Source organism: Nomascus leucogenys, chromosome 8, assembly GCF_006542625.1.
Source record: "Nomascus leucogenys isolate Asia chromosome 8, Asia_NLE_v1, whole genome shotgun sequence".
Taxonomy (NCBI): Eukaryota; Metazoa; Chordata; class Mammalia; order Primates; family Hylobatidae; genus Nomascus; species Nomascus leucogenys.
In genome coordinates this window covers 25,187,594-25,213,638 of record NC_044388.1, presented here as the reverse complement: position 1 = coordinate 25,213,638, position 26,045 = coordinate 25,187,594, and the positions used below count along the sequence as shown (strand labels likewise).

General features: G+C 38.9%; 1 protein-coding gene across 1 annotated transcript; it reads right to left on the bottom strand.

Moving 5' to 3' along the window:
* Positions 1–101: 101 nt before the first annotated feature.
* ATP6V1B2 (ATPase H+ transporting V1 subunit B2) lies at positions 102–26,045 on the bottom strand. Its single transcript, XM_003265222.4, has 14 exons — positions 25,828–26,045; positions 18,118–18,173; positions 13,255–13,353; positions 12,398–12,491; positions 12,191–12,268; positions 11,520–11,659; positions 11,085–11,186; positions 10,640–10,737; positions 9,940–10,063; positions 7,881–8,031; positions 6,352–6,434; positions 5,520–5,624; positions 4,565–4,694; positions 102–1,524 (listed from the first exon to the last, which is right to left on the bottom strand). Exons 1-14 carry the CDS (start codon positions 25,961–25,963, stop codon positions 1,385–1,387), a joined length of 1,536 nt encoding a protein of 511 aa, XP_003265270.1. The 5' UTR covers positions 25,964–26,045; the 3' UTR covers positions 102–1,384.

Below are 26,045 nucleotides of genomic sequence, written 5' to 3'. Positions count from 1 at the left end.
ATCCTGATTATGGTGCTCAGAGCTGTGAATTGAAGAGATGCGTGATTACATATTTGCTTGTTGCTTTCCTCGTTAGAAGATACACAGTCACTTTAGTTAACTTCCATTTAATTTAACATTTATTTTCATTTTATATCCAGATGTCACATTTTCTACATTAAAATATAATCATGCTGACTCCCCCCACCCCCACCCCTCAAAGAAAAAAGTGAAGAACTTTACACAACATGAAAGATGGAATGCATGGAGTAGGGAAGTTGCTATTGCACCCAAGTAACAAAGAACACAGAGAGACCAACAGGACACATGGCAGAAATGCATAGAAGATCGCTCAGGGCTCACGTCAGGAAGGCGCAGGAATTCAGAAAACTCTAAAGCTTGGAAATGCTATCGTTTGTGCCACAAAGAATACCCTGAAAAGGTAGAGAGAGGTGAAAAAGCAGAACCGAATTGGGGATTTTCAAAGGCTGCTCTCTAACAGAGTTTAAAATATCCGTAAACATAAGTGCTTCTGCTCCCCCCAACTTGCCTTCAGCATCTGGTAAACACTTTAGAAACTTAAACCACTGTTAGCATGTCAGAATGTAGAAAGGCTGTAGGTTTTTTTCTTCTCATCTTGTACCCCAAACAACTCTATTGGCGATTGTAATCACGTGACTCCTCTGCTTGGAAACCCAGTGAGGATCACCAAGACAAGGGGCCTCACTGCTACCAGACGATACCAGCTGTGCAAAAAGTTGCAGGATTCTGTGTATTATTTGGAGAGGCAGAGCTGTAAGACACAGGAATCCCAATACATAAGTACGAGAGAAAAAGAAAACTCCTTTCACTTATCTATTCATTATACAAGAAAGAGCAAGTAGACAGTCAAAACCATCTGCTTCGAGCAGCAGCACAGCCCAGCAATACAGGCACACCAACAAACCGAAAGCAAACACTCAGGAAAGAGCCTCTTGGCCCTTCTCAAAGGAGACTTCTTTCAGACCGGATCTTGCCCCTAATGTAGAGACCAAAGCATTATAACTTCAGAGACTGGTACTCTTGAGGGAGTTGAGAGGTAAGGTCTTAGAGACCCAAATAATGAGACCGTTATCAGGTAACTAACCATTCCACTATGTACAATACATACAGCAATAAGAAAACGCCACTCCATCCCTGCAGCACTTTAAACATAGCACTGAGGACCCAGGTAAGGAGATATTTTAAGGTCTGTTAGCAGTTTAAAATGTTGCAACACTGGCACAATATGTTACCTATTCTTTGTTTTTAATTACAGGGTAACACGGTAAACTCCAACACAAAGGTGGGAACTGGGGAGCGCAAAAGGAATAAAGAAAACAGAACCAGTATTTCACAAGAGCGCGGAGCAATGCGGAAGCAGCAGCTAATGCTTTGCAGAGTCTCGAGGGTAAAATTCGCTGAGGGTGCTCTGAGGGATTCTCTTCAGCATTTCTTTGGGGAAGATTCGGAGTAGCTGCCAGCCAATGTCCAAAGTCTCAAAGACAGTGCGATTTTCGTAAGGACCTTAAAAAATTGAGATTGAATTAATAAATGCAAATGACTTCCAACCTAGCAGTGTTATCCAGTATGTATTGTTATATGACTAGCAGTGTATTAAATAGATATTGAAAAAAAAAGTTGGGACTCCCAAGACTAAATGAGAAGGATTGAGGAAAAGAAGGCACAGATGGTGAGTATCATAAGGAACCAGAGATGAGGAAGGGGCGGCTGGGCTGAGACAGGGAACAGTCTTGCGGGAGAGGATGGTGAGACAGATCTGAGATTTGACAACTGGGTAGAATACTTGAGCAATGGAAACTAGAATCAATGTTTTGTCCAGAGATTAGTGAGAAAAGTCTCCCTAGCACAGAAGGTTCAAACAAAGAGAAACGGCTGAATTTGAAGGTGACTAACACAGATGCTCAGAAGGCCATAAATGCCAGTCAAGCACCTGAATACATACAACCCTCTCCAGAATATCACTATCTGAAGGTCAGTGGTTTTCTAAGTTGTTAAAATTATTTTTGATGGCAGAATCATCCTTATCCCCACAAATAAATCTTATTCTTTGATTCCAAAGCTGGAGGTCTGGGTTCTTTTCTCTAGATGAAAACTTTATTTTGTTTGAGATATTCAGGTTCTGCATTAAAAAAATTCCAACAATCATGAATATTTTGGGGATTTGAATATTAATAATGTATCATATAACTGGAAAAGTGCACATCTTAAGTGTACAGCCTGATGCATTTATTCCAAAGTAAACGCACCTGCTGTAACCACCGATGTTAGAGTATCACTAGCATTAGCAGGGGTGATGGGAGAGACCAAGCAAAACAGCTTGAAAATCCTGCCTATGCTACATCACAAAAACCATTATAGGATTTTTTAGTAGAGGGACAACCAATAAAATTAGTAATATATTTACCCTGGCAATGGCACACAGGGAGTCAAGGAGATTGGTGAAAAACTTGGCACCAATGGCCAAGGGTGATGGGACAAAGGTTTGGACTAGGGCCTTTGGACTCAAGAGTGGTCAGAGACCAGCAGCTTCAACATCACCCAGGAATTCACAGAAATGCAAAATCTCTGTCCCCACCAAGGTCTGCTACATCTGAATCTGCATTTTAACAAGATCTCCAGCTGATTCAAAAGCATATTAAAGTTTAAGAAACACAGGACTAAGGTATAACAATGGGAATAAAAACTGAATAGGGTAAGATATTTCAAAGGAAAACAACACAAATTAGTAAATAATTGATCACTGGACAATAAGCAGTTACCAAGGACTTCATGTCTAAAACACCAAAAGCAATGGCAACAAAAGCCAAAATTGACAAATGGGATCTAATTAAACTAAAGAGCTTCTGCACAGCAAAACAAACTACCATCAGAGTGAACAGGCAACCTACAGAATGGGAGAAAATTTTCACAACCTACTCATCTGACAAACGGCTAATATCCAGAATCTACAATGAACTCAAACAAATTTACAAGAAAAAAACAAACAACCCCATCAAAAAGTGGGCAAAGGACACGAACAGACACTTCTCAAAAGAAGACATTTATGCAGCCAGAAAACACATGAAAAAATGCTCATCATCACTGGCCATCAGAGAAATGCAAATCAAAACCACAGTGAGATACCATCTCACACCAGTTAGAATGGCCATCATTAAAAAGTCAGGAAACAACAGGTGCTGGCGAGGATGTGGAGAAATAGGAACACTTTTACACTGTTGGTGGGACTGTAAACTAGTTCAACCATTGTGGAAGTCAGTGGGGCGATCCCTCAGGGATCTAGAACTAGAAATACCATTTGACCCAGCCATCCCATTACTGGGTATATACCCAAAGGATTATAAATCATGCTGCTATAAAGACACATGCACACGTATGTTTATTGCGGCACTATTCACAATAGCAAAGACTTGGAGCCAACGCAAATGTCCAACAATGATAGACTGGATTAAGAAAATGTGGCACATATACACCATGGAATACTATGCAGCCATAAAAAATGATGAGTTCATGTCCTTTGTAGGGACATGGATGAAACTGGAAAACATCATTCTCAGTAAACTATCACAAGGACAAAAAACCGGACACCGCATGTTCTCACTCATAGGTGGGAATTGAACAATGAGAACTCATGGACACAGGAAGGGGAACATCACACTCCGGGGACTGTTGTGGGGTGGGGGGAGGGGGGAGGGACAGCATTAGGAGATATACCTAATGCTAAATGACGACTTAATGGGTGCAGCAAAACAACATGGCACATGCATACATATGTAACAAACCTGCACATTGTGCACATGTACCCTAAAACCTAAAGTATAATAATATTTAAAAAAAAAAAGAATAATGCCCAGTTACTGAGCTTGGGTTAACTGGGACAATGATTATACCAGAGGTAGATAAAAATTGAAAGGGCACTGCTAGGCAGGTCAGTTGGAAAAAAAACTTTGGTTCTGAGTACACTAAGCCTGAGGGGATGGTGGCATAAACAACAACGGTGTTCCTAAGGCAGCTGGAGGTGTGGAACCAGAGGTCTGGACAGTGGGTAAAGGTCCACACATCATAGAGCCCACAGCAGAGTGAAAAGTGGACGCTGGGAGGGAAAGCAGAAAGAACAGGTAACCGAGCTTTTTGGATTATTAACAATTAAGAGGCAGGAAGGTAAGAAATGAGAAAAAGAGATGAATACAGATGAATCAGCAAAGTCCCAAGCCCCAAATGTCAAAGCAGATCATTGCTAAGAAGTTAGCAGCAAGGAGAAGTGGCAATGAAGTTGCACCGCAGAGGGCCTGGGAAGGAGGATTCAGAAGGGCGATGGAAGAAGGAAAACAGTGAGATGGTAGCTGAGTAACTGGAAAATCAAGTCAAGATCTTCCCAAGATGTTTAGAGGGCAGAGGAGAAGCCAGAGGGTTAAGGCAGGCAGGTGACAGAGCCTCTAACCAGAGAAATAACTATATAGAAACCAACGAGAATTCTCTTAGGCTTGGAAAGCGTTTTCAAAATTACATGAGGCTTTTTATGTTTGTAAGACAACGGTCATCTTACCCTGAGCAATGAAGTTCCTCTCAAACTTCTGCAGAAATTCCAAGTAGAGAAGATCATCTGAGGTAAGGGCTTCTTCTCCAACGACAGCTTTCATGGCTTGCACGTCCTTCCCAATAGCATAGCACGCATACTAAAAAGAAGAAAGGCTCCTATCAGCAGAGAGAAGCTCTCAAAATGTTGTCATCTGGGATATAGGAATGTACTGCTCTAGTTCTCCTTACAAGAACCCATAGAAGGAATTTACAGAAACAATTCACATAAAATTCATATGAAAGTACCAGAAGGACTACATTCTCACTCAGAAAGGAGTCTTCAGGCATACAATACATAGACACTCCTAATGCTCTACAAAAAACACACTTCTTCAACATGTTAATGAGCTCGAAATTTATAGAGCACTTGAAAATCAGAACTCATAGTTAAACCATGGAGAAATCCGTCTTGAAGTTCTATTCAAAAAAAATCTGGGATGTCGCTAAGTTTACCATTTCTACTTTATGGCCAGAGTATTTTTCTTTATTTGTGTTAGTGTACAATCTTATATGAGTATAAAAATCAAGGATTTCAGAGCCTACATAAAACTGTATACGTTAGTGTTCTGGTGATGGCTTAATATGTTAAGCAAGAAATAGGTCAGAGTAGCCTTTCAGGAATACTCTATAATTAACATTAAAATTGCTAATAAAAAGTTTAAACAACCTCATTGCTTGGCTTTTTATTTGGAAACTTGATAGCATTAGACATGGGTTTCAAGCTAATCTTGATCATTTGCATCTATCCTTATGAGAAAAGGCTGCTTTGGTTCTAATGAATGATGATGTATTCCACATCAAGCCTACACTAAAATTCCACGTGGATGGGGAAGAGAAAAGTGGTAAGGGTGAAAGACAAGAGGTGTAAGATAGCAGAAACGTATCCCTATTTTCAAACACCATTCTTAGAAGAATGTACGTACCAGCTGGTTAGATACATCGGCATGATCCTTCCTGGTCATCCCTTCTCCAATAGCAGACTTCATTAACCGTGATAGTGAGGGCAGCACATTGATAGGTGGATAAATCTTGGGTAGAATGAGAGGGGAAAAAATACTATATTTAAGTACAAAACTCAAGTTTTACTGGTAATAAAAAAACATATGAAACTCATTATTACAACTTAAATCACAGAAAACTGCTGCATTTGTCTCCTAGATGAATCCTACTGTCTCTTCCTGGCAAGAAAAGGTAGTAAGAAACACTTTATAGCATAGCATTTCTTTCGAGAATCAAATCCAAAAAAGTGTCATCTGTAACACTGTACAAGACTATTTTAAAAAACTCAACTTTCACATCTGTTTGGTAAGTACTACCACATTATCAAGTCAAAATGGTCTTCTGAACTCTGACTCAAAAAATTATACACAAAATAAAACAAATTAACAATAATTCCTAAAAGCTGATTTTAGAAGTCAGCATCTACTACAGAAGCATGGAAAAGTCATTTTTTTTCTATTAATAACAAGATTGGTAGATGATACCATTATGGAACAGAATTCCCAAAAAAGTTCTTGGAGACAAGTGACTCCGTTTTAAGACACAATAAAGAAAAGTGTTAAGAAAATTCTTAATTCTGGCGCTCTGCCGACACCAGAATTGAAGATAACAGAAATGACAATTTTATAACCATACTAAAAACAATTCAAGTTGATACTTTCTAAGCAAAGCAATTCCTAAGAGCAAAATCCAAGTCACTAAAGAATAACGGATGAGCAGGTCTGCAAGCTTCACAGCACTGCTCACGTCTAGTACCTGTCTGTTGTGCAGCTGTCTGTCCACATAGATCTGCCCCTCTGTAATGTAGCCAGTCAAGTCCGGGATGGGGTGAGTGATATCTACCGGAGGAAGACAGTTGGCATTAAGCATGGCATCTTTAGGTTATAAGTTTTAAAGTGGCCATCTCTCGGAACCAAACCCACAAGAAGTCCCTCTGTACTACCTATAACATTACTTAGAAGAGTGTTCTTAGAGTCATTTTCTGTGATGCTGCAAATGTTCTGTGTCTGTGCTGTGCAGTACGGTAGCCATTAGCCAAATGTGGCTATCTAACACTTGAAACGTGGCTAACAAAACTGAAAAACTTAATTTCAATTATTTTAGTTAACTTGAACTTAAACAGCCAAATGTGGCTAGCGGCAACCATACTGGCCAGTTTAGTTTGGTTGTAGCAGTTAGATGTGTGTTGGCTCTATGAGGTAAACTGGCTGCATTCATAAAAAATACTCTCTCCCCTAGGTAAGCGCTCTCCCCTCTCAATATAAGTAAAGTTTCATTTTAAACCCAAAGTTCCCTTATAGAAATTTGCCAACCTGATGTATACTGAGAACATTCTTAGTTCATAAGCTATGTCGGATGGATACACAACATTTCACCATGCAAAATGCAGGCATATAGACAAGTAAACAACACTACACAGGCTGCACCAAAAAGGTCACACAAAACACCACACTTCCAAATCTGTTAAATTACATCATTTTGTAGCTACTCCCTTGGAACAAATCATTTTCACGTCAGAGGCAGTACAGAGTAACGGTGTGAGTTATGAACTCAAACTGGGTCCTAAATCTATCACTTGCTAATCTCAACATATCATTTTACCTCCCTGTGCCTCAAACAGCATCTGCCTCAAAGTTGCTATGAGGAGGAAATGAGTGAATATTTATAAAGCACTCAGAACAGTGCTCAATTACAGTAAGTAATAACTTACCATATTTTGTAAAAGTGTTGTTCAAAAACTGAAATAAGGACAAAAAGGCGACACAGGAGAGGAATTCTGAACAGTCGTACCCCACAAGCCACCCTGGGCACACACGCAGACAGGCATTGGAAAGTCATTTTTAACCAGCCTTTGGTTAAAAAATTTGTCTCTAAGTTTTGTGGAGTTTACCACTTGTACTCCTCATGTGGCACTGAACATGGCCATCTTAAATTACTGGTGCACACACATAAAAAACATCCCCAATTAGACTAACTTACATTAAGTAGAGACCATAAATTCTTTTCAAAAATTCTTTACATTTAGAACAGTGTCCTGCAAACAGCAGGCACTCACCAGTACCTAATAAAGTTAAAAACTTAAATTATGAAGAAAATTGCTTTTCCTCCACAATAGGATAGTAACTATGGGTAATTTTCAAATGAAAAATGTTTTATTTAGGCAAATAACCAGGATAAACTCTTAGGGGATGTGTTCTCAAAATAACTTCAACTCGAAAAGGTAGATGGGTCTTCTCTCTCCTTAAAATGATTAGGTGTGTTATAATCCAAATACCAAAACTTACCATCATTAGGCATGGTTAGAATAGGGATTTGAGTAATCGAGCCATTTCTCCCTTCCACTCGCCCAGCGCGTTCATATATCGTGGCTAAATCTGTATACATGTAACCTGGAAAACCTCGTCGACCAGGAACCTCTTCCCTGGCTGCTGAAACCTGACAGCAAGTCAAGGAGAAGAGTATCACATACCATATTATAACAAGCTTGCTTAGAACATGTTTGTTTGAACATGCCAAAGTACAAAGTTGAAAATCCCATCATGTTCATTTTAAATACTGTCCTTAAGAATGATTTAGAAAAATCTCCCGGCAATGTAAATTCAAAGTATTCTATAACAAAAATGTTGACAATGGGGCACCAGAAGGTTTTTGCTAAAATCATATTGCCATAATGTAAGTTTTCAAATAGTTTGCTAGAAGAAAATCTGTTTGCAATTCTATAAATCAAAGGAAGTTAATTTTAAAACAGAAAAGATTCTTGGTTCACAAGATTTATTCCACGTGGTGGAACTAGCCATATTTATCCAACCTAATCCCAAAAAGGTCAAAAGGGAAGGAAATGTACACCAGGAATCATCTGCTGCACTTTACAACATTATTTAACTTAATCCTCACAGCAACCCTATGAGGAAGGTGTTACCTCCAATTTACAGTTGGAATCAAGGGTCAGAAAAATTAAACAATTTCTGAAGGTCACAAAGTCAAGAGTCCATCCACTGCACAAAATAAGAATGGTGAGAAACGATCTTTCCCTTAGAGACATGGATACCAGACTGTAGGCGTGCATGTTAACTTACAATCAACTAGAACCCTAAAGCATTATGAAATGCAACTTCTAAGTGCTACTCTGACATCTTCAAAGGAGCGTGCTACAGCGGTGCTCCTCACAGTGCGGTCTGCAGACCAACTGTTATCAACATGCAATGATCACACAGAAAGCAAGATAAGCATTTAGAAACTTTCAGGGCAATTTGGAGGAATAATTTAATGCCTGTTGAATCTAACAATTTTAAAATCTGCATTTGTAAATTATATATATAGTTAAAATTTCACTTTTCTAATAACTCATTTTTATTGCATTTTACAAGAGTGTTGGTCTGTGATGGATGGGGGAGAAAAACTAGTCCTTGACTAGAGTTAGTCTGAAACAGCAATACAGCAGAGTAAGGTATGGTGAGGGCACTGAGGGAATTTTAAGAAGCCTGTCTCTTCAGAAGTCTTTTTACGTGCTTTAAAAAGTAACTTACTCAAAATTTCAGTAACTTGTATTAGAACAAATACCCCAAAACTTCTAGGGGTAACTGTTATAATTTTTCTTTAAGAAAGGTCTCGATCTGTCACCCAGACTGGAGTGCAGTGGCACCATCATAGCTCACCGCAGCCTCGAATTCCTGGACTCAAGCTATCCTCCCACCTCAGCCTCCTGAGCAACTAGGATTACAAGCGTGTGTGCTACTATGCCCAGCCAATATCTTAATTTTTTTGTGGAGATAGGGTCTTGCTATGTCACCCAGGCTGGTCTTAAACTCCTGATCCCAAGTGACCTTCCCGCCTTGGCTTCCCAAAGTGCTGGGGTTACAGGAATGAGCTACTGTGCCCAGCCTGCTAGAATCTTAATATTGTTCCTAAATAAACACTGGGTTTTCTGAAGAAAAAGGTGCTGAAGAGAGTACTGTGAGAGCAGGGTCTTTATAAAATATTAACATCATTAAAAATAGAATTACAAAAAGGTTTAAAAATTAATAGTCTGGACAGAAACAGAACTTCCCGGGAGAGTAACTGAGTAAACAGCTTGAATTATTTACTCCCTTTTACAATCATTTCTTAAGCCATGGAGATAGTGACAGTATGATAAACAGGCTAACCATTTAAATCTTATCCTCTAATCACTTCTACCAAGTTGACAAAAAGGAAGTATTTTCCTTTCTGATTTATTAAGGCATTCTATTAATATATGAACAGTGGAATTAAAAAACCATAAAGAATGAAAACTTGCAAAGCGACAAGCTAACCCTGAAAATTAACCAATTGTGTTTAACTGAGGGAAAAACACGAACACCTTACCTCTCGGAGTGCTTCAGCATAAGAACTCATGTCTGTTAGGATAACCAATACATGTTTCTCACATTGGTACGCCAGAAATTCAGCTGTGGTTAGAGCCAGGCGAGGAGTGATAATTCGCTCAATGCTGAAAGGGAACATTAAGTCTTAGGCCATTCAAACCAAAAGACCAAAAAGAAGAGACAAAAAGAAATGATTCTGGAAATAACGGTACAATTCCCCTTTTAAAGTTTTAAATAAATTGAGGAGAGTAAAGCAATTGTTACTTTACAAATTCTTAAGTAAGGTATTAACAGTTACTTATAAATGTCCCAAATTTCTCAGTTGTATGGTTTCTCAACACTGGAGTGGGGCAGGGAGGTAGGAAGGAGAGAGAGAGGAAACAAATGAAAGCCAGATTTTTGAGGTAAGAGGAAAAAATCATTTACAGAGAGTTGATTGTGTATTAGGTAATTTATAAGTATGATCTCATTTAATATGCAAAACAACTCCATGAGACAAGTATCAGCTGTCACATTTTATGAGCTTCAGAACCTAAGTTATTTGCCCAGTGCCAGATAACTACCAAAAAGCAGGGCTAGACTTTAAATACAGGGTTACCTCATTGCTAGGTCCAAATGCTGTTATTACCACATTTCACCTCCCCAACCTTAAGAAACACTTTTGATCCCGAGTCTGAGTCACAGAAAGAAACAGCTCTTACGTTGGGTCATTAGCCAAGTTCAAAAAGAGGCAGACGTTGTCCATTGAGCCATTTTCTTCAAAGTCAGATTTGAAGAACCGGGCAGTTTCCATGTTTACCTAAATAACAACAACTTCATCAGTGCTGGGAGAAGAAAAATCCTTAACATTTATTTCTGATGAAAGCCAAGCTACAGATTTGAATTGTTCCTTCTTTTAAAACCTCAAGTACATCAAAAGTCTTCACAAAAACCAAGAGAACAAAGAGCCGGTATGGGGCACAAACAATATTATTCTTAAATTTCAAATTAGTCAAATGCCAAATTTTACTCCTGTTTGGCCAAAATGCCAGATTGCAAATTCTTTACCTAAAGAAAAATTCAACTATATATGTAGAGCTTACAATGTTCTCATAACAGAAGCAAAATTTTATATATCATACTAAAACAAAAATAACTTCTACTTACACCCATAGCAGCAAATACAATTGCAAAATTTTCCTCACTGTAGTCTACTACATCTTTGGATTTCTTTACCAAACCAGCCTGGCGACAGATCTGAGCTGCAATCTGATGAACAAAGTAGAAGAATTCAGTTGAAATCTAAAATAACATTTCTACCAGAAAGTAACTTTCACCGTTAACTTTTTGGAATAGTAATCATAAACGAAACCAGGATGTTTTAGGGGATTTATTCAACAAAACTACTTTGTACTTTTTGCAAAGATCTGTAAGGATAAGCAAGAAGACGTGCAGAAATAAAGATGTGAGGTAAGTGGATTATAAAAACAATAACACTGAGTATTTATTTTGAAAACCCTTTATTCGGTTTCTCAGTAACAGTGATGCATTACAGAAATTCTTGTCTGCTAAACTTCGTAGCAAACCGATCCCAGTCCTCACCTCATTGTGTGGTAGCCCAGCAGCAGAGAAGATAGGAATTTTCTGCCCCCTAGCAATACTGTTCATCCCATCGATGGCCGAAATGCCGGTCTGAATCATTTCCTCTGGGTAGATTCGACATTGAGGGTTGATTGGCTGACCTAATGTATTTCCAAAAGGGAAAATTTTAACATGTTGCCACATTATTCATGAATGAAATTAGACATCCTATCAAATTAAAAGAAAAGAAAAAGCACCAGAAGACCAGAACTACATAAAGCATCTCTTTACTACAAAAAAGAATCAGTTATTTTTCAAATATGAAACTTGAAATAATTTTTTCCTTTACTCTTTTGTAGACTCACAAAACATAGGGTAATAGAATTCAAGTTCCTAAAGTAAAATAAAGATACAGCAAATAAGAGAGAAGTCCTAATTTCAAATTCATCGTTTTACCATATACATTTCAGATATATCCTAGATATTTTACAGTATCTTAAGATATTAATACATAAAATTTTACGATAATTTCTAAGAAAATATAATGAAATAATAAAATAATTTATAACCTACAGAGCATGTTGCCTATCTACATTAAATGATATCACAAAAACCACTCTCTATCTGGCAAAGGTACAAGACAGAGAGAGGTTATTTTCTCCCAAACACAGCAATCCATCTACTGTCCCTACCCATGATATCAAGGAAGTCTTCGGCCAGTACAACAGGACCTCTGTCAATGGGTTTTCCCGATCCATTGAATACCCGACCTAGAAATCAGTAAGAAGGCAGGACAGAGTAGATGCTGACTTTCAAATGTTCATAATTTTTAAAAGACATTATGGAAATATGTTTAAAAGGAAACAGATCTCGGCTTAGAATGAATAATATCCATTTACCAAGCATATCCTCAGACACTGGTGTTCGGAGAATATCCCCAGTAAACTCACAGGACGTTTTCTTAGCATCTATACCTGAAGTTCCTTCAAATACCTATCAAGAAAAAGAATTAATCAGAAGGGTAAAAGTAATTTAGATCATGGACATTTACATTTTATTTGTCTGTTAAACAGCCCTTATAAAGTAAAACACATGAATGTATACTACTTTTGATATAATGAGCAAAGAAATATGATAATAAATCAAATTGTCAACCTTTAGATCAAGGGTTCACGCCTACGGGCCAAATTCGATCAGCAAGCTAAGCATGTTTTTATATATATATACTTTTTTTTAAAGGGTTGTTTCAAAAAAAAGAAAGAAAGAAGAATATGTAGGAGAATTTAGTTGGCCCCACAAAGCCTAAAAGCTTTACTCTCTGGCCCTTTACAGAAATCTTGACAATCCCTGCTTTAGGCTATTTTTAAGGGGAACATGTTATTTCAGAAAATTGCCATTACCCATAGTGAGGTAACATTTTAAAACTAGGAACTGTATGAGATAATTTAAAGGAAGAAACTCAGACAGATATCCTTTTGGTTTCATCACATCATCAGCGAATTATGCTTTTCATCTCTCTCCTTCTACACGGCTACTTACTTTTATCCATTTTTAAAAAGCCATTTACTAGTGTTGCTATTGGACTAAATGACACTGAGCAAAAAAACATGCAATAATAATTTTTTTCCCTGCAGCTGGTAACCAATCTCTAAAGACTCTAAAAACACTTATGCAATGATCATCACAGAAAGAAACAAGCAGTGTTCCCTATGTGTCAGCAACTAGGAAACAGTTCAGCTGGCCAGCTGAAACTTACCTGAACTACTGCCTTGGAACCACTAACTTCCAGAACTTGCCCACTTCTCTTTGTGCCATCTGGTAAGGTCAAATGGACAATTTCAGCATACCTGGGAAACTAAAGAGAAAAAAATAAAGGATCAATATCCAACATTTTACAAGCCCCCCAGATTACTATACATGCTCTGTCTCTCCCATGTTGTGTCTGAATGTGCAGCCCTCTACTCTTCACAGACACAGGTTTTTGCTGAGAGCTTTCAATATCCTCAGGTAGTTTAAGTCCTTACAACAAACATCACTGTCACATATACCAGCAAACAAACCATAAGGTACAGAAGAAGGGTCCTAAATCCATGAAAACATGCGAATTAAATGTATTGCTTTTCCTCTGCATGCATATTTTATAGTTTTGAGGCCACAGAAAAGTACAGATAAACATGTTCCCACCACCTAGAACTGATGATTGCTTTCTAGGCTGTGTAATCAACTGTGTGCTCCAGATATGGTTGACAGGAAAAGAATAAAATGTTACTAAATACGCTAGGCGCGGTGGCTCACGCCTGTAATCCCAGCACTTTGGGAAGCTGAGATTGGCAGATTATCTGAAATCAGGAGTTCGAGACCAGCCCGGCCAACATGGTGAAATTTTATTTTTAATTTTTTAAAAATAAAAAATTAGCCAGGCATGGTGGCACAGGCCTGTAATCCCAGCTACGCAGGAGTCTGGGGCAGAACTGCTTGAGCTGGGGAGACAGAGGTTGCAGTGAGCCAAGATCGTGCCACTGTACTCTAGCCTGGCTGACAGAACAAGACGCTGTCTCAAAAAAAAAAAAAAAAAAAAAAAAGTTACTAAATAATAATTACTATTATAATAAGATAATGCTTAAGTCTCATCCTCAATCTAGTTCTCCTAACAAGATATATATTCCTCTAATCCATTTTTACTCTTTAAAAAGACATGTCTCCAAAAAATGAAGTTTGGTGATTTACATAAATGGCAATGTACTAATCATTCCGCAACTTGTTTTTCATGTGACCTGATATTAACATGACATTGTGTCATGTTAATACTTATTTTACCAACATAATTTATTGAAAGATGCATCATTATTTTGTGTGATGTGAAAAGAGAAACCTGCCAATTAAACTATGATGTGCCATTGGTTTAAGACCCTTTGGAGATATGGGCACCTTAGAATTAATGTTAAAACAGAGCAGATATAGTTAAATCAGATAACTACACTGCATTTCATTCAGCTCTTCTTCTACCAGTGGAGTTCTAAGTTGTTCCAAATTTACACTAGCACAAAAATGTTACAATGAGCATTCTTGTATGGGGCTCCTCATATAAGTATGCCAGAATTTCCCAAAGCCATTTGGTGGGCCACATACAGGCCATGCCCATTTTCTGCCAAATTAACTCTGCAAAGGAATGTTATTAATTTACAGTCTCCCTAGCTATATAAAGAAGTATCCTTTCCCTCCATCTTTGCCAATCTATGCTTTTAAATGTAATTTTTGCCTTTTTAATAAAAACAGCATCGTTTTAGTTTGCATTTTCCTGACTTCTACCAATATTGAGGAACTTCCCATGCTTATCATTGTCAATTATTCATTCATATTACTGACAAGTCAGACTTCATTTCCTATGAATTGCTTATTAATATCCTTCTCTTACTTATCAAGTAAATCCTTCTTATTCATTTATAGAAGTTTTATAGATTCTCTATATTAATCCTTGTACAAATATCTTCTCTTAGTCTCCTTCCTTTTAACTTTGCTTATGGTATCTTTTCATACAAAAGTTTTAACACTTTTTTTTTTATACTTTAAGTTTTAGGATACATGCGCACAACACTTTTTACGTAATAAAACACACTGTGGTCCTTTACGAATTTATGTCTTTTGTGTCTTGTTTGGAAAACAGCCTGAAGTCATAAAAACGGTCTTCTGTATAGTCTTCTATTAGACTTATGTTTCCTTTTCTATATTTAGATCTTTAATCCATCTGGACTTTTGGTAACTAATTTCATGTTTCTCATTTTTATATGGGAAACCAATTGCCCTAAGAATATTCTGAGCAGCACAGTGTCCCCCACGGCCTTGTAATGTTGATTTACCAAGTCGAATTCTCATGTGTGAAGAGTTGATTTCAGGGCTCTAAATTTTGCTCCACTGTTATATCTGCTTATTACTGAACCAAATCCTCTTTTTTAATTACTCTTCCCTGATTGTGTTAATTGGGGAGAATTGAGTCTTTTCCCTCATGAACATGGAATCTTCACTTATTTTAGGTCTTCTTTTATGGTCTTTCACAATGTTTTATAGTTTTCTGTAAATAGTTACTCTGGCATACAGACCACTAAAAATTTTTGTAAACTGATCCTGTATCCACTACCTTGTTTGCTACCATTGTTTCTAATTGTCTGCCACTGGATGACTTGGGTTTTCTGATTCATTAATCAGATTATCAAGAAATGATGATGGTGGTTCCTTTTCCCTTCTAATCCCTTTGTACCCTAATTTCTTTTCCCCATAGCACTGGGTAGGTTTTTAGCAGAAAGATGGATAGTGATGCTGAGTGAGGATTGGAAATTTCAGCCCCATCCCCTGACTTCCTGACAGAGTAGTGGTACTGGAAACTGACTAATCACTGCTGCTAAGGACTTGCCTAGTCATGCTTATGTCTTCAAAAAAAAATCTTAACTGAGGGTGTTTGGAGAGTTTCTGGGTTGGGCAGCAAGAATGCATCCACGTGCCAGGAAGGTGGTCCACTCCGGCTCCACGAGGACAGAAGCTTCTGTGCTCGGGACTCTTCAGGGCCTCACTCTATGATCATCTCTTCAGCTGGCTATTCACTTGTATCCTTTAATATACCCCTATTCAGTAACAGTAATATTAATATGTTAATATACCCTAAATCAGTAATAGTAAGTAAATGGTTTTCCTGAGTTCTATAACCTATTCTAGCAAATTATCGAACTTCAGAAGGGAATCTTCAATCTGTAGCCGAGTTGGACAGTAGCTGTGGGTAACCTGGGGACCCACTACTTTTGATTGGCATCTGAAGTGGACTGCAGTCTTGTGGGATTAAGCCCTTAACCTATGGGGTACACACAACTCTTTGCAGTGAGTGTCAGAACTGAGTTAAATTACAGGGCATCCAATAGGTGTTTGCCAAAGAATTGAATTGTTATAGGAAAACACACACACATCTGGTGTCTGAAGTGAAGTACATACTAAGAACAGCAGTAGAGAGGAAATAGTTGTTTTCCTTTCACTGATTTCAATGGGAATGTTTATAGCATCTTCTAAGTACGTGGTTTGCTGCAGGTTGTGGTAGATACTCACTAAGAGGTTAAAGGTTTGTTATATTCCTTATTTTTGAAGAGGCTTTTTAAAAAATGAGTAATTTCATCAAATTTTTTTTTGTATTTATCGAGAATATAAGCTTTTTCTAGTTTAATCCATGAATGTGTTGAATTACATTGTTAGATTTTCTAATATCAAATTGTCTACTTTTGCTGATATTTTACATAGGTATTTTGCTAATATCTAACATGAATGTATCAAGAATTTTGGAATCTGTGTTTATAAGTGAGAACAGCTATTTTTCTTTTCTAATACTACCCTTTTTCTGGTTTGGAGTCAAAGATATGCTAACTTCACAAAATCAGTTGGCACAGTGCTTCATCTTCTTCTATTCTGATATAATTTGCCTGAGATTATCTGTTCCTTGATCCTGTAAGTTTTATGTTAAAAACAAAAGCCAAAATCTAAAATCAAAACAAATCACTATAAATCTCATGGTCTAAATAGATTTTTCTACAACTACATAAAAGTGATTTACCAGTCTTCCCTCACCTATAACTACAACCCAATGTAACATTCAATGAAACTTTTTTAGGTCTCTTAAAATTACTTCCTCAGAGACGGTTTCTAAGTCCTTCCCAGTATCATCTTTCACAGCACCCTAACTGACTCTTCACAGCACATACCAATTAGACATTGATACTATATCTGTATCTCCACTATACTATGCTCAACTAGGGGAGACCCCATTCTCGTGGTCCACCATTATATTTTCTGTACTGGACTCAGCACTTAACACAATTGAGCCCAAATATTTTTTGAGCTGTTTCAATAATATACTTACTAATATTAAAAAATTTATATTTTAAAAATGAGTCCAAAAGTTTATTTAACAAAGAATATAGAAAACAATTAAAATATAAAGAAACAAACAAAGCTTCCTAATATTTTCCTCAGAAAACAAAAGAGGAGGCTGTATTCTTTTACAAAACGTTAATGGGCACCTGCCTAAATCTTGTACAACTTCAGTTTGATTATGGCTTTGAATCAATCTGCAGCACGTATCAAACTGTAGTCAGGAGGTCAACTCGCTAGGTTTCATCTTGAGATTAGTTTCTACAGGTACCTTATCATACACAAAGATATTACCTTAGTGATAAAGCAGAAGAGGCAATGCACTTTGCCCTTTCTTTTAAGAAATGTTTCTCAATGTATTTTCTGCTTCCAGAGGGGTCACATGCCAAGCACAAATGCATCATTAACCTCTCTCAACAAACTAGTAATTGTATGCCTCTCCCTGACCCACCCCCTTAACCAATGTACAATTACTGTTCTAGAAAACATATTATCGAAATTGTTTTCTTGGATGATATTTTGGTCAAACAGCTCAGGTAAGCTTAGCCCAGGGTATCTGATAGCCCAGGGTATCAGGGTATCTGGGCTTTAGACTGACTGACACTCAGTCTAAAGTATGGCTTTAAAATCATAACAAAAATTTAAAGTATACTAAATAGGACTTAATGCCACATTTTTAACTACATAAATAGACCAAAACAGATAGTGGTATTACCTTAACATGATCTAAGATCACTAGTGGACCATTGACTCCAGATACTGTCTTGTATGCTGGAAAGAAATACAGAAGAGTCGGTTTTAGTCAAATAGCACAAAAGCTTAAATTAGCTCTCTGGCATTACCAAAAATCCTTTCTACGTTATCATATCTATTAGAATACGGTACATTCAAATAGTTACAAAATTTTTCAATGCATTTATAAAATACGTCTGTGCCTATACAACTTTTCATAATCCACTGTCATCCAACCAAAAATATTTTGAATCCTTAGTAAGAGTAAGTCATTGTTGTAAGCACCCAGCATACAAAAACAAGACACAGAGGGACAGACTCTGCTTGTCTTCAAAAGTTCAGTCTTATGTGAGGGGGTGGAGTTAGAATGTGATGAGATAACGGCTCTAACTATTGCCTGCACAGCGTTTGTGGGAGCACAGCAGAAACAGGGGGATAGTTCTCACCTCAGGGAGAAAAGTAAAAACTTTATAGAGGAGGCGGCATTTAGCTAAGTAGATGAGGAAAGGGAATCCTTAATGTTAAGCAGAAGTGACAAAAGTCACAAAAGAAATTGTATAGCCTGCAAGGTAAAAAGCCACAATTAAATGGTGTCATAAAAACTAGGTGAAAAGAGCTTTTGAAGGAGGGAGTAGGCAACGGAAAAAAAGGCCAGGAGGTCAAATAAGATAAGAAAAGTATCCTTTTAAAAAAAGTCAAACGTTACTGCCAGGTTAGAGACTGTTGTTTTCCACTACAAAGTGCGCCCTAGGAATAAACTGCTACTCTACCCCAGCAGGTCCTACCCAAAGCCCTCACCTATCACACCTGCATGGCAAGAGAAATGGGGATCAGGTATAAGAACACTCAGGGGAGAGTAATTCTACCAGACACCTACAAAATTCACTAAATTTCGTAAGCAGAACAACTGAAAAAAAATACATGAACTAAAGTTTTGAAGAAAATTTACTATAAGGCCTAAAATAATTAACATGAAGCTGTCTAACAACTGGGAATTTTTCACTTGCTTGATTTCTTTTGAGGTCTTATAATGAGCTTGCACAGAGATTCCTGGCATAGATGTGGACTCCCAAGAATGAGGAAACCATTTACTAACCAGTCTGTCCACTCAAGGGGCTTTGGAATTTAAAATTACAATTCCTTCAGCCTCAGGCGGGGAAGCCAGAGCCCTAGTACAAATGCTGGGACAGAGCAGACAGCGCTGTCAGGGCTTCCATCTTTCCTGCTAACAGGACATTTAAATCCAGACATCACATATTTGCTTGAATACATCAGTAATTGTACTGTAACTGTCTCAACAGAGGCCCCCCAACTGAAGTGTATTTTTTTTTCCGCTTTAGATAAAAAGCAAGCTACTTGGATGGATGGTCATGCGAAAGGATTAATCATTCCACTAGATTACTAGAAAGACCCCATTTGCCACATTTTCTACCACTTTTATGAAAACTATCCCTACTGTTTTAAAATGATTGAATACTCTTAAAAAACATAGTTCCAACCCTTTAAAAGATTTCTTCGTTGTTCTCATTTTAAAAAGACTCCCAGCATTTTTTTTTCAATGGCTTTCTAAAATTGCCAAGTGGAAATGGAAAGTGAGCTACATTAGAAATGTTTTCTTGAAACCAGTTTTCAGAAATGCAGAAACGTAGACCTTTCCAAAACCTTTCCCAAACAGCTGGGGTGAGGGAGGGGATATGGTAATGAGATTTATGATAAACTGTTTTGAATAAAATGCAACATCAGTGAAATACATCAGGTTCTTAAAATTCTCTTTATTTTTTCAACAAGATTGTATCTCCTTTATACGTCTAATTTCTACAACAATAATGCTTTAGAATCTCATGTTTAAAATTCAAGCTCATTCCAAACTATGAAATTTTGCCAGTCACGAGCAAAAGTATGACCAAGAAAAAGAAACACTAGTCATAGCTTTTCCTGGAAACAGTGAATCAAGTTGACTTCTACTACAGAAGACAAGATTCTACTTCATCAAAAGTCTCTAAATTTGCAACAACATAACCAGCCTTTTAAAAAGTCAGTAACCTTGCAAGTTAATTGATAACACCAACATACATTTAGTAAGTACTTTTCAGGAATTCTCATTTAATCTCTGTAACAGACATATGAGTTAGCTATCATTATTCTAAATTTTAGAAGGGAAAATTATTCTCAGAGAAATTATTGTGTCTTGCCCAAGGACACAAGTAACCAGCCCAACGATCTGAATGTGTACACTCTAGCTCCAAAGCCACTTATTCTTTGATTCTACTACAGCCCAAATTCTAAAACTGAACTGGTTCATTTTTTGTGGTATGGTATCTTGTAAGAATTATGAAGCGATACTACCCAAAACAATTTCACAAGCCTGCAATTTTAGCTATGCAAAACAGGTTTTTACTGTTTAATGCACCAGGCAATATTTCCGTGTGTCTATGTTTTGTCATTATCGCAAAACAATCTTTTTCCAATGGAGTCGCAGCTACTGGAAGAGTTTAAGTAGAGAACGGAGTATCTGGTGGAGGTGTTTCAGCAGTTTTCCTGCATTGAAAATCATGAAAAACATGAGGCAATGAGGAGACACTTCCAATACAAACCAGAGGTTAAACATGCTTGGTTTAAATTCAACTGACATATAAAAACTAAGCTAAGACATGTTATAGTCCAAATAAGATAAAAATGGGACCCAGCTTTATAGCTGGAAAGAGCTTCATGCTTTTACAGAGCATCTTCAGATAGCCCATCTGATTTCATCTTCACAGAACACAATGAGGTGGGTGCTAGGGTTTGAACATCCCCTCGGAAACTCCAAAACAAGTTGAAACTTCATCCCCGATGTGGCAGTACTGACAGGTGAGGCCTCTAAGAGGGGACTGGGTCATGAGGGCTCTGCTCTCATAAATGGATGAATCCATTCATGGGTTAATGAATTATCGTGTGAAGGGAACTGGTGGCTTTACAAAAGGAACAGAGACCTGAGCTAGTGCCCCCGCATTCTCAGCCCCCTCACCATGTCATGCCCTGAACCACCCTGGGACTCTTTCAAGTCCCACCAGAAAGAAGGCTCTCACCAGATGCGGCCCCTCCACTTTGGACTTCCCAGACTCCAGAACTTTAAGAAATAAATTCCCTTTCTTTATAAATTACCCAGTTTCAGGTTTTCTGTTAAAAGGAGCAGAAAACCGCTAACACAGTAGGCAAGGCTGATGCACCCTAAGGAAACTAAGGCCCTGATAAGTTGGTTTTTAAATGGGGGAGCCCGGCTTCTAACTGTTTTGTTTTTCTTTAATTTTTTTTTTCTTTTTTTTTTTTTTTTTTTGAGACAGAGTCTCGCTGTCGCCCAGGCTGGAGTGCAGTGGCGCGATCTCGGCTCACTGCAGGCTCCGTCCCCCCGGGGTTCACGCCATTCTCCTGCCTCAGCCTCCAGGAATAGCTGGGACTACAGGCGCCCGCCACCTCGCCCGGCTAATTTTTTGTATTTTTAGTAGAGACGGGGTTTCACTGTGTTAGCCAGGATGGTCTCGATCTCCTGACTTCGTGATCCGCCCGCCTTGGCCTCCCAAAGTGCTGGGATTACAGGCGTGAGCCACCGCGCCCGGGGTTTTTCTTCAATCTTAGGATTGGTACTCTATGACCCTTATAATATTTCTGGCCTTAGTCTTCAGTACAATTAAAAAGTATGGAGATCATACAGCTTCTAGCACTTGGACTACAAGTGGGGACAAAAAGACAATTTGTATAAAACTACAGCTCTTTTCCACGGTACTAAAACTATCTGCAAAGAAAACCAAGCAGAATGATAACAAACACTACCTTTTATCTCTAGATTTATCTAGCCTTCCTCACCATTACCATTAACAGCCCAAAACAGAGATACCAGTTTAAAGTATGGCTGTCAAAGACATTAAGTTGCCCTTCAAAAAAGGCAAAAACTCATTTGCAAATTACCTAAATATTTCTATTTACCTACATATTGACCACTCCTCTCCAAATGAACAAGAATTTGAGTCCCTAGATGTGTGAATGGGGGATAATCAGAACTTCTGACAACACAGAAGATACATGCTTATATTACCTTCTTAACATATTTTACAACCAAAATGTCTTGGCTTTGATTCTGAACTATCATATGAGCCAGACAAGTATTTATGAAGTAACATCTAAAACCCAAAATCTACACAGGTTTTAAGGAGCACATATTTTATCAGACGACATCCTCTTCCTCCTGCAGGATAGGAGCTTGCTCAACACCACTAACACCATTTAATGATTATGAAATACTCAGAAAAAAAGTTGACAGCCATTGCATAATAAGTGTCCTAGCCTTTTACTCTGCCTTATTACCAAAACAAAAACCCAGAGCAATCATCTTCTCTTGTACAAGAAGAGTAGAGATCTACATGATGAGCAGTGAGCACCTGAAGAAGAGGTTCTAGGAAAAAAGCAAGAGAAGATTCCTATTTTGACTTTTTGCAGGGCTAGCTCTGCTTTATGATATAAGAAACTTAAGGCCAGTTGATCTAGGGTCTCAAGAAAAATGGAGATGACCAAATTCAAAATATATAGCACCTGAAAGCTCTATGTATGTTGTTGAATCTTTTCTTTTAAGAGAAAATCACGTTTTCATTCCCTGTGACTTCAAAAATTCAACTAAAATGCTCAAGATAATTTCCTAATTTCAAGCCTGAATATGTTTTCCATTTCTTTTAAAAGTCCTATAATCTTGAAGCTATTTTTAAAAAGGATCTAATTTGTACAGTGGAACTGTCAACACTACTCCATTTCTTCATTCAAAAAAACACAACTTTTTGAGTTTAAATGCAAGTTACACAATTACAAGGCACATTCTACGTGTCAGGCACTGTGCTAGGCAGTGGGGACACAAAAAGGATCTCTGACTTCTAAAGGTTCAGTGTGAAGCTTTAGGCTGGGCGCAGTAGCTCACACCTGTAATCCCAGCACTTTGAGAGGCCACAGCAGGCGGATCTCTTGACCTCAGGAGTTGCAGACCAGCCTGGGCAACATGGGGAAATCCCATCTCTACCAAAAATAAAAAATAAAAATTAAAAAAACTAGCTGGAGGTAGTGGTGTCCGTCTGTAGTCCCAGATACTCGAGAGGCTGAGGTGGGAGGATCGCTTGAGCCTGGGATATGGAGGTTGCAGTGACCTGAGCTCACACCACTGCACTGCAGCCTAGGCAACAGAGTGAGACCCTGTCTCAACACACACACACAGACACACACACACACACACACTAAATAACTATAATTACATATCCCCTTAAATGATAACATCAATTTACAAAAATTTACAATCAATTTATTAAGAGGTTGGCTGGGTGCGGTGGCTCATGCCTGTTATCCCAGCACTTTGGGAGGCCTAGGTAGGCGGATTGCCTGAGCTCAGGAGTTCGCCACCAGCCTGGGCAACACGGTGAAACCGGTCTCTACTAAAATACAAAAAATTAGCCAGGCATGGCGGTGTGCGCCTGTAGTCCCAGCTACTCGGAAGGCTGAGGCAGGAGAATTGCTTGAATCTGGAAGGCGGAGGTTGCAGCGAGCCTAGATCGCGCCACTCTGCACTCCAGCCTGGGTGACAGAGCAAGACTCCATCTCAAAAAAAAAAAAAAAAAAAAAAAACCCACAAAAATTAAGCGGTTAATCAATATTTACTCAGAAGCAATTAAAAATTTTGAGTAAAATAAAAAATATGGCAAAATACGAAAACACTCAAATGCTGTTAGTTGTTAGCCTAAGTATGATATCATTTATGCTTTTTAGAATAACACGGATATATAAGTGAAACTCAACTCAACCGGGCATTTCAACTCCCTGCTCTGATTCCACCTATTTTCACAATCTATCCACTGAATTATTCGAGCAAGGAGTTTAAATGCAAGTTACACAATTACAAGACACATTCTATGTGTCAGGCACTGTGCTAGGCAGTGGGGACATAAAAAGGATCCCTGATCTCTAACGGTTCGGTGTGAAGCCCTATGCTACAACAGTTTTGTCAAGAATAACGTCTGGAAAAATCCTTCAGCAACTGGCTAAGTAGGTACAAACCATGGAGAAATCATATTCATCTCTCTTAAAGGTTTACAATCTTAATCATGGAGTACTCTTTAAACAACATTATTTCAGTTGATATTCTCTGAATTGACACTGAATGATTAATTATATGGAAACTGACTACTGCACCTTTATAACCTTTTTTGAGAGGCACCACTAATGTCTATCTGTTCTACCCAAAGAAAGGCAATGCATACAAAAGCAATTAATAAAAGAGAATTTGTAATTCATAGGTATAAATTTATTGCCAAGGTTTGCATAAGAATGCAACATCTGCCGATTTCCTGAAGTAGCTACTTCAGCTAAGCCCCAACATACATTTTCTAATTCGAACAATTCCCAGTGTAAAAGGCACATCTCAGCAATCCACCGAATCAAATGTTTTCCTTTTTCTTCACACTGCAGTGCTATCACATGACCCAGTGACAGATCAGGATGTGGATTAGTCAGGCTTCAGATCGCCCAGACTAACACCCTTCATCTGAAATCCTTTTTAACCAGTCGGCCACCTAGAGACAGACACTCTGGCAATTAACCAGTGAAAATGCAGTCTCACCACCCGGGGAAACATCATGTGCTTTTCCCAGTTTTTTAAAAAGTCTATTTCGAGGGCTCATTGCCAGTTCCCAAGAAAGCTGTGAAGAAGTTAGATGCTACACAACTGCATTCTCTAGTAATCAAGAACCATTTCTTTTGGAATTGCTGAGCTATCCACTTAAACCTAGTTCATTAAGGCCTTTTTATTTAAACAATCACAACACTTAAACAAGCCTATGCACACACACCACCTATGGGCAAAGCCATTTGGCTTCCCCAAAGAACCCTGCACTCAACCAAGTTTGGTTAACTGGTCAGTAAATGAAGAGGCAACTGTAGAAAAAGGCCCAGCGGGAATTTAAGAACCTGGATTTTTAGTCCCTGCTCTGCCAATAATTAAGTGTCTGAAGCATGGCAAATCCTACCCCTTCCAGAACCTTAGGCTTCTCACCTGTAAAATGATAAGGTTGGACTGGATGACCTGCAAGGTACTTTTCAGCTCTAGCGTTCTCTGATATCTAGGTGTCCTTCTGTGGAGCAGCCCCTCCACCAAACACCAAGCCACATCTCCCCCTGGCTACTGGCCTGACCTCCATCCACGAAAGGCCTGACCACGTCAGCGATGGCTCTACCGTCTGCCCTCCGCAGGAGTTGAAGAGCCCATTGAGGTCCTCACCAGGGGGAGGGGAGAAGAAGGGGCGTTCCCTCGACCCCTAGATATCCAAATGAAGTCAGGGGAAGATTAAGATCGGAGTGACAAGAAGTGGCCCTCGGGGACGGGAAGGAAGTGCCTAAGAAGGCTCCAGCCTAGGGAAGCTGGGGAGGGGAGGGGGTAGGGCAATAGCCAGGAGCCCACCAACCCCAGGAAAAAGTTCCCGCTGGTGCTCTTGCCCTCAGCCCATCTCCTGGAAATATTAGGTACAGGCAAATCTCCTTCTAAAGAGACAGGTGGGTCAGGGTCGGAGGGGAGACGCGGGAGGGAAAAACAAATCCTACCCCCTACCCGCTGGCTAAGCAGGTGACTGGGAGCAAAGGGCTAGGCTACGGAGCAAAGACCGGAGACGTATTACTCTCTGATACTCACTGAGGCGAGGCTGGGAGAGGTAGTTCCGACTGACTGCCAGCGCCTGCTCCCGAGCTCCCACCGCCGGCCCACCGGTGGGCACGGGTAGCTCGGGTGCGGCCCCGTTGACAATCCCCCGCATTGCCCGCAGCGCCATCTTGTCTCCTCGGTCCCGACTGGCCCAGCAGAGACGCCGCGCACGCGCAGATATACCAAGGCGGCCCGGGACCCGAGGCTCC

Coding starts and splice junctions, on each gene's coding strand:
- ATP6V1B2 (XM_003265222.4), bottom strand. CDS start 25,963: ATGGCGCTGCGGGCAATGCGGGGGATTGTCAACGGGGCCGCACCCGAG. Junction 12,492..13,254: donor GTTCCAAGGCAGTAGTTCAG/GTAAGTTTCAGC, acceptor TTTTCTTGATAG/GTATTTGAAGGAACTTCAGG. Junction 1,525..4,564: donor GAGGAACTTCATTGCTCAGG/GTAAGATGACCG, acceptor CAATTTTTTAAG/GTCCTTACGAAAATCGCACT.